The sequence below is a fragment of the Salvia hispanica genome, chromosome 1 (assembly GCF_023119035.1).
Source record: "Salvia hispanica cultivar TCC Black 2014 chromosome 1, UniMelb_Shisp_WGS_1.0, whole genome shotgun sequence".
Classification (NCBI taxonomy): Eukaryota; Viridiplantae; Streptophyta; class Magnoliopsida; order Lamiales; family Lamiaceae; genus Salvia; species Salvia hispanica.
The window spans coordinates 27,579,122-27,597,623 of NC_062965.1; the positions used below are offsets into that span (position 1 = coordinate 27,579,122).

General features: G+C 35.4%; 4 protein-coding genes across 9 annotated transcripts; all 4 read right to left on the reverse strand.

The window, feature by feature from the left end:
- Positions 1-68: 68 nt before the first annotated feature.
- Positions 69-2,091, reverse strand: LOC125202082. Its single transcript, XM_048100406.1, has 5 exons — positions 1,860-2,091; positions 1,318-1,496; positions 796-870; positions 514-565; positions 69-333 (listed from the first exon to the last, which is right to left on the reverse strand). The coding sequence occupies exons 1-5, from the start codon at positions 2,008-2,010 to the stop codon at positions 236-238; spliced, it is 555 nt and encodes a 184-aa protein (XP_047956363.1). The 5' UTR covers positions 2,011-2,091; the 3' UTR covers positions 69-235.
- A 1,132-nt stretch (positions 2,092-3,223) lies between these two features.
- On the reverse strand, positions 3,224-5,463 carry LOC125201684. Its single transcript, XM_048099899.1, has 6 exons — positions 5,161-5,463; positions 4,672-4,847; positions 4,492-4,572; positions 3,963-4,034; positions 3,668-3,719; positions 3,224-3,491 (listed from the first exon to the last, which is right to left on the reverse strand). Exons 1-6 carry the CDS (start codon positions 5,300-5,302, stop codon positions 3,376-3,378), a joined length of 639 nt encoding a protein of 212 aa, XP_047955856.1. The 5' UTR covers positions 5,303-5,463; the 3' UTR covers positions 3,224-3,375.
- Positions 5,464-8,721: 3,258 nt separating this feature from the next.
- LOC125201771 lies at positions 8,722-11,177 on the reverse strand. 4 transcript variants are annotated; one of them, XM_048100018.1, is made up of 5 exons: positions 10,928-11,177; positions 10,194-10,375; positions 9,602-9,673; positions 9,234-9,313; positions 8,722-9,004 (listed from the first exon to the last, which is right to left on the reverse strand). In XM_048100018.1, exons 1-4 carry the CDS (start codon positions 11,058-11,060, stop codon positions 9,242-9,244), a joined length of 459 nt encoding a protein of 152 aa, XP_047955975.1. In that variant the 5' UTR covers positions 11,061-11,177; the 3' UTR covers positions 8,722-9,004; positions 9,234-9,241. The 4 variants fall into 4 exon arrangements, with proteins under 4 accessions (XP_047955975.1, XP_047955974.1, XP_047955973.1 ...); XM_048100017.1 differs by having other exon boundaries at positions 8,722-9,077; XM_048100016.1 differs by having other exon boundaries at positions 9,262-9,313; positions 10,928-11,176.
- A 4,218-nt stretch (positions 11,178-15,395) lies between these two features.
- On the reverse strand, positions 15,396-17,660 carry LOC125201766 (E3 ubiquitin-protein ligase RNF170-like). 3 transcript variants are annotated; one of them, XM_048100007.1, is made up of 6 exons: positions 17,428-17,659; positions 16,953-17,131; positions 16,768-16,854; positions 16,199-16,261; positions 15,887-15,938; positions 15,396-15,709 (listed from the first exon to the last, which is right to left on the reverse strand). In XM_048100007.1, the coding sequence occupies exons 1-6, from the start codon at positions 17,561-17,563 to the stop codon at positions 15,618-15,620; spliced, it is 609 nt and encodes a 202-aa protein (XP_047955964.1). In that variant the 5' UTR covers positions 17,564-17,659; the 3' UTR covers positions 15,396-15,617. The 3 variants fall into 3 exon arrangements, with proteins under 3 accessions (XP_047955964.1, XP_047955966.1, XP_047955965.1); XM_048100009.1 differs by lacking the exon at positions 16,768-16,854 and having other exon boundaries at positions 17,428-17,660; XM_048100008.1 differs by lacking the exon at positions 16,768-16,854 and having other exon boundaries at positions 16,929-17,131; positions 17,428-17,660.
- Between the last annotated feature and the right edge of the window lie 842 nt (positions 17,661-18,502).

Genomic DNA, 18,502 nt, shown 5'->3' on the forward strand with positions numbered 1-18,502 from the left:
CTTATCAATTAAGAAGCTGCAAACAGTCGAAATTGATCAATACGGATAAAAGGAAAGATCAAGAGAGCTTCAATGAAGTAGCTAGAGCTTTTCATAACTGTATATGTATATGATTTTCATTCTTCATCAGCATAGCTTCACAAAAACATAGCATCCTTCCGGAAATCTTGCTCAAACTCACATTTTCCTGTCCATTATCGATCTCCATTCTATTCCCCGCCAAATGCCTCAAATTCTATCTCCTTAGCCGCCTATTCATCCAAATATTAAACCAAATAAAAAGTGCACACAGGGCACATCTCAGCATTTGAACTAGTCGGAATTCAGTCCCTTCTGTCAAACAAAAGAAGCTGTGAGTAGCCAAACAACCAACTTGCTATTTCAACATGCAGCTTACACTAAACTATACAACAAGACTATACTAAAGTTGATGCTTCATGCTTTTCGCATAGGAAACAAAGAAACAAGAATCATAATGATATATAGTGTAAACTGAAGCGAAGAGGAACATACCAGTCAGCCAAAAACGGAAGTCATATATTGCGTAGGCAGTTTGGATCAGCAGCTGCAAACAAGGATTAGAAGGAAAGCAAATGCATAAGCAAAAAAACATTTTTCTTTGTAGTGATACTGAAACAAGTTAGAGGGGTGAAATGCTATCAAACGAATGACTGCATTTCAGTAGATATTTGAACACTCGTGCACTAAGACTTGTATACCGGCATAGATCATGAATTGTATATGCGCGTAACAATGAGTTAGAGGAGAAAAGTAAACTCATAGAGACGAACTTACATAAGATAACGGCATATTTTCAAATATCAAGTAGTACAAGGTTCCTTTAATGCACTGGAGCAGATTCACCTCTTTCTGCAGAGTAAATTGAAACATGGAACATAGTTAACTTTTGCCAAATTGTCTTGAAATAGCAGGAAAGAATCAGATCAAAGTTGAACTAGTAGATATATATATATAACTGGAATCACAGGGAATTATACAACAGTTTTAGAAACTGGAGTTCTAGAATTTGTATGAATGAGACAAAACCAAGGCACATCCTCACACAGCACATACAATTCAATTCAATGCAGTTTCATATGCAAGAAAGAAAATCATTGGACAGAAGTAGTTCTTCTCAAAGTAAAAGAAACAGCAGCATAAGACAAAGAAACTTACAAAAGCATGTAAAAAAGCAAAGATACTTCTATTAGCAGATAATCAGATTAGTAGCACTATAACAGTTAGAACTAATTCGATTCAAATATATCCATCTCGAAGAAATATGTCATATAGTGAACAAAAGCAAAACCAGCCGACCTTATGTGCACGATTAAATAGCAGGATCTGTCCGAGGACCTCAGCAACTTCTTTTCCTGGCTGAACCATTACAGGTGAATGTGGAACAAGATTATATACCTGGGATTCACACATAACCTTAGGACACTTGAACTTTCGGAAATCATCGATGAGTCTCCAAAATCGAAGAACGCAGGTACCTGTAGCCACATATGTAGGTGTTGTTGAGGATGAAATGATGATATTTAAACAATACAATGAACCAATTGGAAAGTGAGCAGAACATAAGAAGCACAAATTGGGTAAAACAGAGTCACATTAAAGTTATCACAACAGCACGCTTCAAGTAGCTCAATCATATACTATGATTTCTTCATCTAGATTCTTGATTAAGAAACACATAAAACCTAATTCAATTCCTCCCACATTTAACTCAACTGCGTATCTTATTTTAGAAACTAAAACCCTAAAATTAAAAATTCCAATTTCTTCAATTCAAGTAAGTTGAAGCAGAAAAAAAGGAAGGAGGAAAGAAACGAAGCGAGAGAGAGGGAGAGACTTGCCGCAAAGCCAATGGCCACAGTTAGTCCGGCAAGGAAAGTGGAAGTCATTAAAGCAGAGGTCGCAGCGCGAATGTTCCCGCGGCTTATCCTTGGTATATTGTAAGCCCAAATTCTTGCGTTTTCTGAACCAACCCAGGCCCAGCATCGTCATCTTCTCTTCTCTTCCGTTTCAACAATTTCTCAGGCTGATAATTTGTGAATATTTCCCATTTTGCGATCATGATTTTTTCAGTATATATGTATTGATGATCATATATTCTGCCATGGCAGAAGCAGAACGCGGGTGATCATTTCTGTTGAAGTACCAAAATACCCTTCCGTATAAATTCCTTACTGTACGAAAATACCCCTACTCTATTTTGTTTATTCTCTCTACTAAGATCGTAGAATAAATACGCCACTACCTCTTAAAATAAGAGCATACACTTATTTATAGCCAATTATTTGTACATGTTGACGAATAATAAGTTGTCATGTGGCAAAAAAAAAAATTAAAAAAGACTGCTAGCAATATGTTGTACACTATACAGCAATTTTTCTTGGACAGCAATATCCAACACGCTAGAAAACAATATTTCTTGGACAACAATATTCAACACGCTGAAAACCAGACTGGTTCCAAAACCTATACAATTGTCTTTTCTGTTGCTTGAACTATTTACACATTTTTATGGGCAACATTCAAATTTTTTATTACGTGTAACAGCTCTCTTTGTGGTATGGAAATATCACTATCAAACATAAATAATGGGAAAATAAAAATGGAGGAAGTTTCGGTTTTAGCTCCCGTGTCTCAATTAATTACTACTAGTACTGATGTTTTCCACTTGTAGGAAATTGCTAATTAGGCTTATATACTTAGCTCCCCCATCTAAAGGTTGTCTCATTAATTTCATTATTGAATAAATTGAAAAAAAAATATAATGTTGAATATTAAAGGTTGTTTTTTTTATTCAAATTGTGTTTTATCTACTCTTATTTTGATTAATTTCATACTCCACTTATGTCTTAATAATTCACATGATTTAGTCCTAAAAATGATAAGTGTTAAGATACTTGTGATTTTTACAGGGGCCTAGAACTTTGCTATGGCTTTTTTTTTCAGTCACAACAATAACGACACCAATAAGAGCATATTGGCGTTAAACCGTTAAATTATAAATTAAATTACAAGTACAAAGTGTGAAATGGAAACTAACTAAACTAGCCCATGATCACATCTATATGCATATGTTTTTCATCCTTCATTAGCATAGCACACCATTTCACAAAAACATGGTTCGACCAATCATATTCTATTGCATTTTATAAATTGATGAGATCTAAATTGCGAGTAAGTAGTAACTTAAAATTCATGCATTATCTGAGAAGATAAGGCTATTGCATTTGATATATTGATGAAACCAGTGAATAATAGTAAGGTCCAAATGATGAGTTGCAGCCAGACAAAGAAAATCACTATCCACACCAAGCATTTGAATTTTCACAAAAACACATTTTCCTACAACGGAATCCATTATCGATCTCCATTCCATTCAGGCAAGCGATCCCGCAACCATCGCCTATTCATCCAAATAGTAAGTAGAGACAGAGCACATCTCACCATGTAAACTAGTCGGAATTCAATCCCTTCTGTCAAACAAATTAAGCTGTGAGTAGCCAAACAACCAACTTGCTCTTTCAACATGTAGCTTACACTAAACTATACAAGAGTCGAATAAAGTTGATGCTTCATCCTTTTCGCATAGGAAACAAAGAAACAAGAACCATAATACGATCGGTCTAAACTGAATCAAAGAGGAGCATACCATTTGGCCACAAACGGAGGTCATATATTGTGTAGACAATGGGCATCAGCAGCTGCAAACAAGGATTAGAAGGAAAGTAAATGTAGTAGCAACAGGATCAAAAAACATTTACTACTTTTTAGTGATACACTGATACTGTAAGAAGTTAGAGGGGCGACACACTATCAAAATTTGCAGAGAGGTATTTGAACAGTATTTTATACCACGCACTAACACTGATATACCAGCATAGATCATGAATCGTAAATGTGCGTGACAATGAGTCAGAGAAGTATGCTCATGGAAATGAACTTACAGTAATAAACCGTATTGTGCTAATTATAGTATCCATCACTACTTCCATGCGATCAATCAGATCTCCATATTTCTGCCGAATAAATTGAACCCAGAAATTAGTTAAACTGTTGCCAAAAAATTGTATTGAAATAGCAGGAAAGAGGCATATCAAAATTCACTTCATGGAGGCCTTGATTATGAATGATTGAAAACCAAGCCACATGCTCATACACCACATTAACATACAACTCATTTTCATATGCAAGAGAGAAATCCATTGGACAGAAAGAGACACTGGCATAAGACAAGTAAACTTCCGAAAGCACGTAAAATGGCAATGAGACTTGTATTAGCAGATAACAGATTAGATTATGTATAACAGTTAGCAATGAAATTTTCATTCAATCAGGATAACATGTCAAGGCATGGCATACAGTCAAGAATTCTCTCGTCTTCCCTATTCCCCCATTCTCTGAAAAAGCAGCATATGTCAATATTTAATAAGCAAAAGAACTTGAAATAACTATAGCTTCAGCAAAAGAACATACCGTGAAGAAGCTAACCCCAACCTTGCGTTGGCGATCATATTGCTTCATCCCTCCGAGTAACTCACCAGCTTCTCTTCTCAGCTGAATCAGTACAGGTGAATGGGGAACAAGATTATATATCAATGGTTGAAACTTGAAACAATTAAAGTAGCAGCAAAAGAACAAGCTAAACCACCTGACCTCGTTTTCACGATTATATTGCTCGATCTCCCCGAGGATTTCACCAACCTCTTCTCTTCCTGGCTGAATCATTACAGGCGTATAGGGAACAAGATTATATATCCAGGATTGACACATAGGGCACTTGCACAGTTGGAAATTTGCCATGAACTTCGAAAATCGAACAAGGCAGCTGCCTGTAATCAATAAGTAGGTGTTGTTGAGGATGAAATTATGACATTTAAGCAATACAATAAACCAATTGCAAAGGAATGTGCAAAACAGAGTCTCACTAAAGCTATCACAACATCATGCTTTTCAAGTTTTCCTGATCAAACATATCCAATGTAACAATATGCATATCATTTCCTCCCACATTCAACTGCTTAACCTTTTTATAGACAAAGGAAACAACCAAAACCCTAAAATTTTGAAATCACAACTTCTTCATTTAAAGTTGAAATTGAAAACCAAAAGAGTTAAAAAAGGAATGCAGAGAGAGAAACATGCCGCAAAACCAATGGTCGCAGTTAGTGCGGCATGGAACGTGGAAGTCATCGAAGCAAATTGGGCAGCAGTCATCTTCCGGCGGCCTATCCTTCCTGTATCCTCCTCCGCCCAAATTCTTGCCCTTTCTGAACCAACTCAGCATCTTTGTCTCTTCCGTGTGATCAATTTCTTATATTTGTCGATTGTAAATTCTCATTTATTGATCACGATTCACGATGCTATTTTCTGTGTATACGTTCAGCAGTCCCACTCTCACCGCCATGACAGAACGAGCTGAAGCTTATGTGGATGTACGAAAATACCCCTCGCCTTTCCACATTAACTCATTTCGTACATAAGTCTTGGAAATTACATATACCAGAGATAATGTTTAATTTTACTTTTGAATTACATATACGAAAATGCCCCTACGCATTACTCACATTAATATAGGCCGATGGGGCCGAAATATATTTCATCATATTTTACAGGAATAGAGTCATTTTACTACTCCCTCCGTCCGAACTAAATTGATACAAAATTATTGGATATGAAGATTAGAAAATTGTGTTCAATAAGTTAAATTAAAGTAAAATAAAATAGGAAAGAGAATAAAATAGGAGAGATATAAAGAGAATAAAATAGATGATGAAATAAAGTAAGAGTGATTGGATATTTTGTTTTTGGTCAAAAAGGGAAATGACTCAACTTTGTTTGGACGTTCCAAAAAGGAATACGACTCAACTTAGTTGGGACCGATGGAGTAGTATTTTGGTACTTTTCATATCAGTGAAATCATTTCTCTTTTTAGTAAAATTCGGCGCATTTCTTTTCACTTACTTTAATCTCTCTTACTACTTTATACTTTCTTCATCTCTTTACCTTTTTCCTTTCCTACTTTATTCTTCATTTACTTAACTTATCTAACACAAATTTTTTTAATCTTCGTGTCGGAAATAAATATCTTTACTGCTATAGAACGGAGGGAGTATAATTGGTAATTATATACTAAGATTCACTTATAAATGAAATAATTTTAAAAAACACTGTATTTAACATACAATGCTACCAGCCTTATTTTTAAATTTTATTTTGTAATTATTAATTAATTTATAAAATTACAACTAGCAAAATTATTTCATTAAAATCATGAAATGAAATGTGTCTGTATTTATAGAGTATAAAAATTACAAATACCAATAAATAGCATTAATAAAATTCTTGAAAATTACATTTACCAAAAATTATGAAATTTAAATTTCTAAATTATTTTAGACTTAAATAATAAATAAATTGTTTATTATATAATTAGAGGTGTGTGGTTTGAAGTTTGAACTGGACCGACAATCCTCCGCCCTCCCACCCGCCCCACTCGAGTACACTCTCCATTCGCGTAACCATACGCGGGATCAGATGTACACGGTCTTCCAAGAATGGAGGACCGCCGCTGACCCCACGGAGAAGATGCTTCTTCACTCGATGCTCGAGAGCATGCGGGTTGATTTGGAAATCGCGAGGGCACGACTAGCGGGTTCCGACGTGGGCTCAGATACCACGGGTGGCGGCAGGCGGCGGCGGCGACGGCGAGGACGGCGGCGACGGCGACGAGGAGTAGAGAGTGGCGGGGCTCGTGTGTGGAAACCCTTTTTTTAATATAAAATCATGTATATTTTTTTAAAATCTTTATACTTTTTTTTAATGAAATGAATTAATTTTCTCGTATATGTGTCGTAAATTTAATTCCGTAATTTAATCGTAATTTTAATTCCGTAAATGTAGTATTTTTTGAATTATTTTTTGCGGCTGGCCTATGGCTGACCTAAATCTGATGTTGCAGGTGTATTTTTAGTGCTGCTGACGTGGCAGGGAGGGAGAATGACTGGCCTATTGCTGGCCTATTTAGCATTGGAGATGCTCTTAGACCATGTTTATCGGTCATTTATGATCGACCTCCATGTCACCAAGTAATTAAAAAAAAGAAAATTATATAAAATAAAGTCTCAATCTCTCTCCTTGGCCATGGTTTCATGGAATGCAACCACAGACCGGTGGTTGCTCCATCTCATTTCACAATACAGCCAATAAGATTGTGCCACAATCTCATTTGTTGCTAAATATATTTTTCAAAATTTGTATATCTTTAATATATTATATTAAAAAATTATAAAAATTATATTAAAATTCATAATTTTTAATTCTCTATAAATAGAGACCACATTTGATATAGTTTTTCAAAAAAAAAAAAATCTCATCTTTTCTCCTTGTATAATTATTTTTATTTCAATGTCTAATTTTCCTCTTCTGTTGGTTCATCAAGGTATTACTACAATTTTTATAATTTATATTTTTTATAATGTTTAGTTTTTTTATTTATTGTGTTTTTTATTAATAAATTTAGTTTTTTTATTTATTATGTTTTTTATTAATAAATTTATTCTGCAATGATAAAAATTTCATGTAATAATATTATTATTAAAAGGTAATATAAAAATAAATATTATAATAGTGTAGTTGGGTGGTCATTGATAAACCATGACAAAAATTGTGGTTGGGTTGGATGAATATTGATGATGTGGAAGAGATAGAAATGAATTAAATATTGAAAAAGTAGATGGTTGGGTTGGGTTGTTTGGTTGCTGATAAACATAGTCTTACGTGATCACAATTCATCTCGGTCATCTATGGTTCAAAGCATTTTGGAACTAAAGTGTAAGTTATCATACAATTTTAACATTTAAGTAGCAGTTAAAATATATTAAAAAATTATTTTGAAATTTATATATATAAAAAATAATCTTATTTAGAAAATTCAATTTCTAAAATAAATTAAATTAATTTTATAATGATCCTTATTTATATTTAGTCTCGTAAAATAGAAGCATATTTGTAAAAAGAAGAATGATCCTTTTGAAATACTTCCTCCAACCCACTTAAAATTGTCACATTATTTAATAGCTTGTAAATTTGGATGAAGTAGTTGAGTGTGATTAGAAAGTGATTGAATATATCATGTGAAAAGAGGAGATAAATTTATTTCCCAATATGAAAAATTGAAATTTTGAATGAAATAAACTAAATAAGAAAGATAATCATCTTGAATGGGACGGACGAAGTATATTCTTAAATTTTTCGTTCTTTCTCAATACAAATTCTTCTTCGTCTTTTACTTTTTCTTTATTTTACTTAGGGGCAAATTAAAAAAAAAAAAACATGAAATTTGATCAACTCTAGCCAATCTCGTAATTTTTCATCAATTTAGATTTGGGGAAAATTTTGTATGATTTAAAAGTAAGAATACTTTAGCATTTAAATTCTTATAATTTTTCATACTAATCAATGACTTTTGTGAGTCAGGTACAAATTTGCAACAAAATCACAAATTTCGAATTTCAAAATTATAGCGAACATAATTTCCTCCAAATACAAATAAATGGGACAATTCAGAATAATACACCTATTAATTGAGAATTTTTTATAATTCGCCCTATATTTAGCTCTAACTCTTTTATCTTTGTGTGGTTATGAATTCATTAACTACTCCTAAACAACATAATTTGAAATGGTTGAGTAACTAACAACTAATTAAACTAATCCTTGATCATATATATTAATCAAGAAGCTGTAAACAGTCGAAACTGATCAATACAGATAAAAAGAAAGATCAAGAGAGCTTCAATAAAGTAGCTAGAGCTTTTGATAATTGTATATGGTTTTCATTCTCCATCAGCATAGCAAGACATTTCACAAAAACATAGGTAGCATCCTTCTGGAAATCTTGCTCAAAAACACATTTTCCAGCAACAGAATCCATTACCGATCTCCATTCTATCCCGTCAAATGCCTCAAATATTCCCGTATACGCCGCCTATACATGAAAACAGTACCAGATACAAGCAGAGCACATCTCAGCATTTGAACTAGACGGAATTCAATCCCTTCTGTCAAACAAATTAAGCTGTAAGTAGCCAAACAACCAACTTGCTCTTTCAACATGTAGCTTACACTAAACTATACAAGAGTCGAACAAAGTTGATGCTTCATCCTTTTCGCATAGGAAACAAAGAAACAAGAACCATAATACGATACGGTCTAACCTCAGTCCTCAAGCAAAGAGGAACATACCATTTGGCCACAAACGGAAGTCATATACTGTGTCAGCATATTGTATCAGCGTCTGTACACAAGGATTAGAAGGAAAGCAAAATGCATTAGCAAAAAACAGTTTATTTGTAGTCATACATTATCAAACTTTGCAGATAATGTGCTTTTAAATTCTCACAAATGCATGCCTGCATTTCAGTATATATTTTAACAGTATCGTATACTGTATTGTATGTATAATTCAATTGTATACTATTTGGCAGTCATGCACGGATACTTATATACCGGCATAGATCATGAATTGTAAATGAGCGTAACAATGAGTTAGAGAAGCAAAATAAGCTCATAGAGAAGAACTTACATAAACAGAATGCAAATTGTCAAACATAAAATCCGGCATTCCTCTCAAGGTCTGGAGCAGATCTACCTCTTTCTGCAGAATAAATTGAAACAAAGAACGTAGTTAACTTTTGCCAATTTTAGTCTTGAAATAGCAGGAACGAAGCAGATCAAAGTTGACTTCATGGAGTCCCCAATCCAATAGTTATATACTCCATATAGTTGAGTCACAGGGAATGATACAACAGTTTAGAAACTAGAGTTCTAGAATCTGTATGAATGAGAGAAAACCAAGGCACATCCTCACACATCACATATAATTCAATTCAGTGCAGTTTCATACACAAGAAAGAAAACTGTTTGGACAGAAGTAGCTCTTCCTAAAGTAAAAGTGACAGCAACATAGGACAAAGAAACTTACAAATGCATGTAAAATGGCAATGATTCTTCTATTAGCAGATAATCAAAGCAGTAACACTATAACAGTAAGCTTTGGATATATATATATCTTGAAGAAACATGTCATATTGTGAACAATTGTCTTGTATGAGAGACTAAACAGAAGCACTGAAATAATTAAATGAACATGCCATGAAGAAGCAAAACCACCCGACCTTATGTTCACGATTAAATTGCAGGATCTCTCCGAGGACCTCAGCAACTCCTCTTCCTGGTTGAGTCAGCACAGGTGAATGGGGAACAAGATTATATACCTGGGATTCACACATAACCGTAGGACACTTGAATTTTCGGAAATCATCCATGAGTAGTATCGAATGTCGAAGAACACAGGTGCCTGCAAAAGGGAAAATATCTCATGTTTATAATGTCTCCATAAGTAGGTTTTCTCGTGGATGTAATGATCACATTTAAGCAAAACAATAAACCAAGTGGAAAGTAAGAAGCAAACATTGTGCAAAACAGTCTCACAACAGCATGTTTCAGTTTCAACTAGCTCAATCTTGTATGATCTATCATTATTCTCCATACTGATTCAGGATAGACAGCAATTTGGCCAAGAAACACATAAAACCTGATTCATTTCCTCTCACATTCTGCTAAACCCTAAAATTGAAAATTCCAATTTCACATTGTGCAAAACAGAGTCTCACAAAAGTTATCACAGCAGCATGTTTCAAGTAGCTCAATAATCTATCATTCCTCTCCATCTTGTTCTTAATTGACAGCAAATTGACGAAGAAACACATAAAACCTAATTCATTTCCTCCCACATTCAACTCAACTGCTAAACCCTAAAATTAAAAATTCCAATTTCTTCAATTCAAGTAAGTTGAAGCAGAAAAAAAGGAAGGAGGAAAGAAACGAAGAGAGAGAAGGAGAGACTTGCCGCAAAGCCAATGGCCACAGTTAGTCCGGCATGGAAAGTGGAAGTCATGATAGCAGAGGTCGCAGCGGGAATGTTCCGGCGGCTTATCCTTGGTAAATCTCAAATTGTTGCGGTTTCTGAACCAACCCAGCATCGTCGTCTCTTCTCTTCTCTTCCGTTTGAACAATTTCTCAGGCTGTTGAAGTTGTGTATATTTTGAATTTATTGATCATGCTTTTTTCAGTATATACGATTTGAGATGATCATCTGTCCTGCCATGGCAGAACGCCACCTTTCTATTGGTGTACGAAAATACCCCTCCGCATTTCCTCAAACACCTATTATGTTACGAAAATACCCCTACCCTATTTTGTTACTCAGCTTAATGCCTTAATCCATTTGTCCTCGTCCATGCAAGTCCAACTCCATTATCATTAATTGTCGTCGCATAATAATGACTTTAATTATTTTTATAATTGATAAATAATTTTCATTCATTCTATAATTTATTATTATTTTATAATTTTATTAATTAATTATGTTTAATTATTAATAAAATATATTAGTTAGACTTGTTATTTAATAAACTTTGATAGTAATATCACACTAAATTGAATATTGTCATATATATATATTTAATTAAAAATAAGTTTAATATATAAGGTATATATTTATACAATTATATTTATATTTCACTAAAATTTAATTATATTTATCCTCAATTAAGCTTAATAAGATTTTATTATTCACTAAATTTGATCAAAACTACATTTTATTATATATAATATACAGTAGTATTTAAGTATTTATATAATATACTCCATCCGTCCCAAGATAAGCGACGCACATTCCTTCTTAGGACGTCCCAAGATAAGTGAATCATTTACTTTTTTGGTATTCTCTCTCTTATTTTGTAGCTCTACTTTATCAACTTTCTTACTTTATTTACTTTCTACTTTACTAACAAAACCTCATTTCCTTAAATCTCATGCCGAAAAGTTTGTGCTCACTTATCTTTGGATGAAGGGGGTATTTAATTATATATGCTACAATAAAACAACCCAACCAGTGATTAGACCTGCCGGACCAGTTGAACTGTGATCCAATAGTTCCGCCAGTTCGCTTACCGGTCCGGTTCTTAAAACATTTTGTCTTCTATTCAAGTGGGTCAATGGTCAACTTACATCCATATTACAGAGTCGGAGTAATATTTTTCTCAATTTACATACTATTTCCAGTTTTGGAAAACTATTTAAATATTTAATTCTATTTTGTCTTTCTTTCTTACGTTTTGCATCAAATATACATAACGTGTGTCAGTGGAATAACAATGATTTAATTTATTTTTATCTTTCTTTCTGACAATTTGCAACAAATAGTCAAATATCCATAACGTGTGTAACTGAATAACAATAATGATATGATAAAAATGTTCCATACTATTTTTTGTTTTGAGGTATATAAATTGTAGTAATACTCCCTCCGTCCACGAATAAGAGTCCCGTTTTTCCATTTTTGTCCGTCCACGAATAAGAGTCCCGGTTCATAATTACCATAAATAGTAAAGAGACCCCACATTCCACTAACTCATTCCACTCACATATCATTTAAAATTAATATATACAAGTGGGACCCCTATTCCACTAACTTTCTTCCACCCACTTTTCTTAACATTTTTTAAAACCCGTGTCATTTAGAAATGGGACTTTTAATCGTGGACGGAGGAAGTATCGTCTATTGTGCACCCAAGATATTGCTTGACATAAAAGAATAATTATAAAAGAACAACATTCCACAATGAAAAGAAAAAAAAAACTTAAAGATAAAAAACCTTTAAATATACATCTTTTCAATTCATTGTAAAATTCATGATCCTAATTTTAGGGATAAACTATTAACTTTTATAAAAAAATTGATTTTATAAACAAAATAATTTGGTAAAAAAAAAAGAAAAAAGAAATGGCGAAACCAGAAAATCGGTTCTTAACCGCTAAAATCAGCATAAGAGCATCTCCAATGGTCGGCTAGCGACCGGCTAGCCGATTCTTCGCGCTAGCCGATCGGCTAGCCGAACCATTGGAGGCGGCGAGCGGCTAACCGGCGAGCCGATCGGCGTGGGCTGGCCGATTGGTGGCGCTGGCCGCCATTGTGGCGGCCCCGATCGGCCAGCGCCGAATATTCTTTTTTTTTTTTTTTTTTATAAAAAAACCTATATATAAACGCGATTTTAGTTTCATTTTCATTTGCACTACTTGTTTTAACGAGTTTTCTCTCTTTCTAACTTTCTGTACAAGAGCATCATCGAGCGATGAGTAACGCGGGTGGTAGCGGTGGTGGTAGTGGTGGTAGTGGTGGGGATGCTGAGGAGTACGAACGGAGGATGAACGAGGCTATGAATGCCTACATGAACCGCGGGATGGAGCGGTACATGCGTAGGGTGGAACAGCAGGCGATACCTCGCCCTCCACGGGTTATCCACCGCCGAGCAAGTGATTGATCGGGATCACGCCGCTGCACATCAGCCGGCCAGTACGACGACTACTTTTCGAGAACCCGCGGTTTCCCGCCAACATGTTCCGGCGGCGTTTTAGAATGCGCAGGGAGTTGTTTATGCACATCGTTGGCGCATTAGAGCGTCGATATCTGTGTTTCCGCTTTAGGCACGATGCGGCTTGCAGACCCGGCCACACCCCTATTCAAAAGTGCACGGCGGCAATCAGACAGTTGGCCTACGGAGGTGCGGCAGACATGTAGGATGAGTACCTCCACATCGGTGAGTCGACAGCCCTGGAATGTCTGAAGGATTTCTGTGGGGGCGTGATAAACGTTTTCGGTGAGCAGTACCTTCGAAGCCCTACTCCCGAAGATTGTCAGAATTTGATGCAGATGCACGGGGAGAAGCATGGGTTCCCCGGGATGTTAGGCAGCATAGATTGTATGCATTGGGAGTAGCTGATTACCGGCTACAAGTCAAAGAATCCCACGTTGATCCTCGAGGCCGTAGCTGATTATCGGCTGTGGATCTGGCATGCGTATTTTGGGGTAGCCGGGTCGAACAACGACCTCAACGTCCTGAACTCGTCTCCCCTCTTCAAAGAGAAGTGCTAGGGCGTCGGTCCAGCCGTCTCATTTGTGGCCAACGGCAACCGGCATGATATGAGCTACTACTTGGCGGATGGTATATACCCTCGATGGCCGGTCTTTGTGAAGACGATCAGGCAAACAGGTGATGAAAGGAAGGCCTACTTTGCGGAATGACAGGAGTCGGCGCGCAAGGACGTGGAGCGCGCATTTGGTGTGCTCCAGTCTCGATGGGCGGCAATTAAGGGTCCAACGCATTTGTGGGATGTCGGATGTGTTTCCCAGAGATAATGTACGCTTGCATTATCCTGCATAACATGATCGTCGAAGACGAAGGCGTACAACCTGACTAGTTGAGCCAATGATGATGAAGCCGGTCCAAGCCACGGAACGGCCACCCCTAGTGTACGATGTGGGGTACCTCTCGATGAAGCCGGCCGCCTCAAGGAATTTGCCAACATGCGTCAAGTGGATGCTCATATTCAACTCCAAAAGGATATAATTGAAGAGTTGTGGGCACGGAGGATTGCACGACGATAGTTATGTACCTTTTTAAATGTAATTTTTTTTTATCTATGTACCTTTTTTAAATGCAATTAATGAATTTTCCCGTATATGTCTCGTAAATTTAATTCCGTAATTTAATCGTAATTTTAATTCCGTAAATGTAGTATTTTTTGAATTATTTTTATTGCGGCTGGCCTATGGCTGACCTAAATCTGATGTGGCAGGTGGATTTTTAGTGCTGCTGACGTGGCAGGGGGAGAAATTGCTGGCCGATTTCTTGCCGAAGTACCATTGGAGATGCTCTAAAACCGTCTATTCAAAACTAAAACCGGACTTGCAGTTCCAAAACTATGGGCTCATCTTTATACAATTGTATTTTCTATTGCTCTATTTGCTACCTATATGGATTGAAATACAGGCTAAACTATTTACACTTTTTTAGGCTCCTCTTTATGGTATGTAAATCTCACTATCAAACATAAATAATGGGAAAAAGTTATCTTGTGAGTGAAAAATAAAGAAAGTTTCGTTTTAAGCTTCTGTGTTTCATTTAATTCTATGTTCTCCACTTCAGGAAATAAAGGTTGTCTCATCTCATCTATCTACCAACTATTGATATTTATCAAGAAAGTGGAATTCCTCTATGCTTTGTTATTCAAATGGTGTTTCATCATCTACTTATTTTGATTAATTTTCATATTCTACTAGTGTCTTTTACTAATTCACATGATTTAATCCTAAAAAGGATAAATGTTAAGATACTTTTGGTTTTTACAGGGAAATTATTTGGTATGGCTCTTTTTATCACAACAACAATAACAACACAAATATGAGCCCACCCGCGTTACACAATTTCAACTAAGCATATATTATTGCATTTGATATATTGATGATATCTAAATTAAGAGTAACTCAAAATTCATGCATTATAGAGAAGATAAGTCTATTACATTTGATTATTGATGAAATCAATTAACAAAAGCTCCAAATGATAAGTTGCTGTTGGACAAGAGAGACAGAAAAGCACTATCCACGGCAAGCATTTGAATGTTCACAAAAACACATTTCCCTGCAACAGAATCCGTTGTCGATCTCCATTCTATTCTGCCAAATGCATCAAATTCTATCCCCATATATGTCGCCCAACCATCCAAATCAAACCAAGTACGAAAATAGCGCATCTCAGCGTTTGACACAGTCGGAATGCAGTCCCTTCTGTCAAACAGATGAAGCTGTAAGTAGCCAAACAACCAACTTGATCTTTCAACATGTAGCTTACATTAAACTATACAAGACTAAAATAAAGTTGATGCTTCATGCTTTTCACATAGGAAACAAAGAAACAAGAACCATAATACGATGCAATCTAAACTGAAACGAAGAGGAACATACCATTTGGCCACAAACGGAAGTCATTTATTATGTCGACAACTTGCTTCAGCACCTGCAAACAAGGATTAGAAGGAAAGCAAAAGGATCAAAAAACATTTTCTTTGTAGTGATACTGGAACACGTTGGAGGGGCGAAACTCTATCAAATTTTGCAGAAATTTTGCATTTAAAATCTTACAAATGCATGCCCTCATTTCAGTGATCACTATTTTAAACTGCTATTGTATGCATAACACTTATATACTGATATAGATCATGAATTGTAAGTGTGCATAACAAAGAATTTAGAGAAGTAAAATAGATATGAACTTACAATGAAAAACAATAATAGAACAACTAGAGCTTTTGACACGACCTCAATCTGATCTCCATATTTCTGCAGAATGAATTGAAACACAGAAATTAGTTTAACTGCAGCCAAAAAATGTTTTGAAATAGCAGGAAAGAGGCAGATCAAAGTTGACTTCACGGAGGCCTCAAACAAATAGATTATATATATATATATCTGGAATTTGTATGAATGATTGAAAACCAAGCCACAAGCTCATACATCACATTAACATACAACTCAATTCAATTCAGTTTCATATGCAAGAGAGAAACCCGTTGGAAAAGCACGTAAAATGGCAACGAGAATTGTATTAGCAGATGACAAGATTAGATGCAGTATAACAGTTAGCAGGGAACTATTCCATTCAATTTCGATACATCCATCTTGAAGAAACTTGCCAAGGCATGGCATATAGTGAAGAATAATAATTCTCCATTTTATAGAAACGAAGGAGTTCTAAGAGTGAAGCATATGTCTGGAAAATCAGCATACACCAATATATACTAAGCAAAAGAAGTTGAAATAATTAAAGCTTCAGCAAAAGAACGCACCATGAAGATGCGAAACAAAATCGAGTCTTCTCGATTTTGCTTCTGCTCTCTGAGGAGCTCATCGAGCTCACCAAATTGTCTTCTTAGCTGATATAAGTGAATGGGGAACAAGATTAAATATGAATGGTTGAAATCATTATAGCTTAAGCAAGAGAACATGCCATGAAGAAGCGAAACCACCAGACCTCGTCTTCAGTATTAAATTGCTCGATCTCCCCGAGGATCTCACTAGCTTCTTCTTCTCTTCCTGGCTGAACCAGTGCAGGTAAAAGGGGGACAAGTTTATATACTGAGCATTCACACACAGGGCACTTGCAACGGTGGTAATTCACCCCGGATCTCAAATGCCCAAGAAGGCAGCTGCCTGCAAAAGCACAAAGATCTCATGTAATCCCATGACATTTAAGCAATACAACAAACCAATTGCAAAGAAAAACATGAGAAGTGCAAAACAGAGTCTCACTAAAGCTATCACAACATCATGCTTTTCAAGTTTTACTGACTAAACATATCCAATTGAACAATATGTAGATATCATTACCTCTCACATTCAAAAGGCAACAACCCAAACCCTAAAATTTGAAATCACAATTTCTTCATTTAAAGTTGAAATTGAAAGCAGAAAGAGGGAAAGAAAGGAATGCAGAGAGAGAAACTTGCCGCAAAACCAATGGCCGCAGTTAGTCCGGCATGGAACGTGGAATTCATTGAAGCAAATGGGGCAGCATTCATCTTCCGGCGGCCTATCACCTCCGCCCTCTTTCTTCTTGCCTTTTCTGAACCAACTCAACATCATCGTCTCTTCCGTTTGATCAATTTATTAAGCTGTTGATTCTATCTGTGGATTGGAACTTCCCATTTATTGATCACGATGCTTTTTGCAGTGTATACGTACAGCAGTCTCACCGCCATGACAGAAAGAGATGAATCTTTATTGGATGTACGAAAATACCCCTACGCAATTCCACATCACCTCGTTTCCTTACGAAAATACCCCTACTTTGTCTCATTCGAATTAGCTGAATTAAATCCGTAATTTTTATTTTTATTTTTTTGATTACTCTCTCTGTCCGCGTAATAGTTTGTTGTAGTTTTGTGTTATTATTCAAATTGTGTGTGTTCTATCATCTATTCTTATTTTGATTAATTTTTATATTCCATTGGTGTCTTTTATTACTCTCTCCGTTCCATAAAGATTGTCCCATTTTTTATTTTGGTCCGTCCCACAAATTTTATCCCATTTCACTTTTTATCATTTTTAGTGGTAGACCTCATATTCCACTAACTCATTCATACTCACATTTTATTATAAAACTAATATATAAAAGTAGGACCTACGTTCCATTAACTTTTTCAATTCACTTTTCAATACATTTCTTAAAACCTGTGCTCGGTCAAAATGGAACAATCTTTGTTGGACGGAGGCAGTGGCGGACGTAAGATTTTGAAGTTGGGGGGGTCCAATTATCTTATAACAATCGTAAAATATTATTTGATGTCGTTGAAGCCGAAAGTTGCGATATTATTATGATGCGAGGGAAATGAGTAATGTGATAGATTTAATTAGATGATATAGAAACTAGATATGTATATATTTAATATTATTAATCATGAATAAATTTTGAAATAAGTTATAATGAAGTATATAACAAGAAAATTTTTGTGTATAATATTGTAGAAAAAAAAAACATCACAAAAAAATACTACTAGCTTAAAGAAAATTTGAAATGATTAA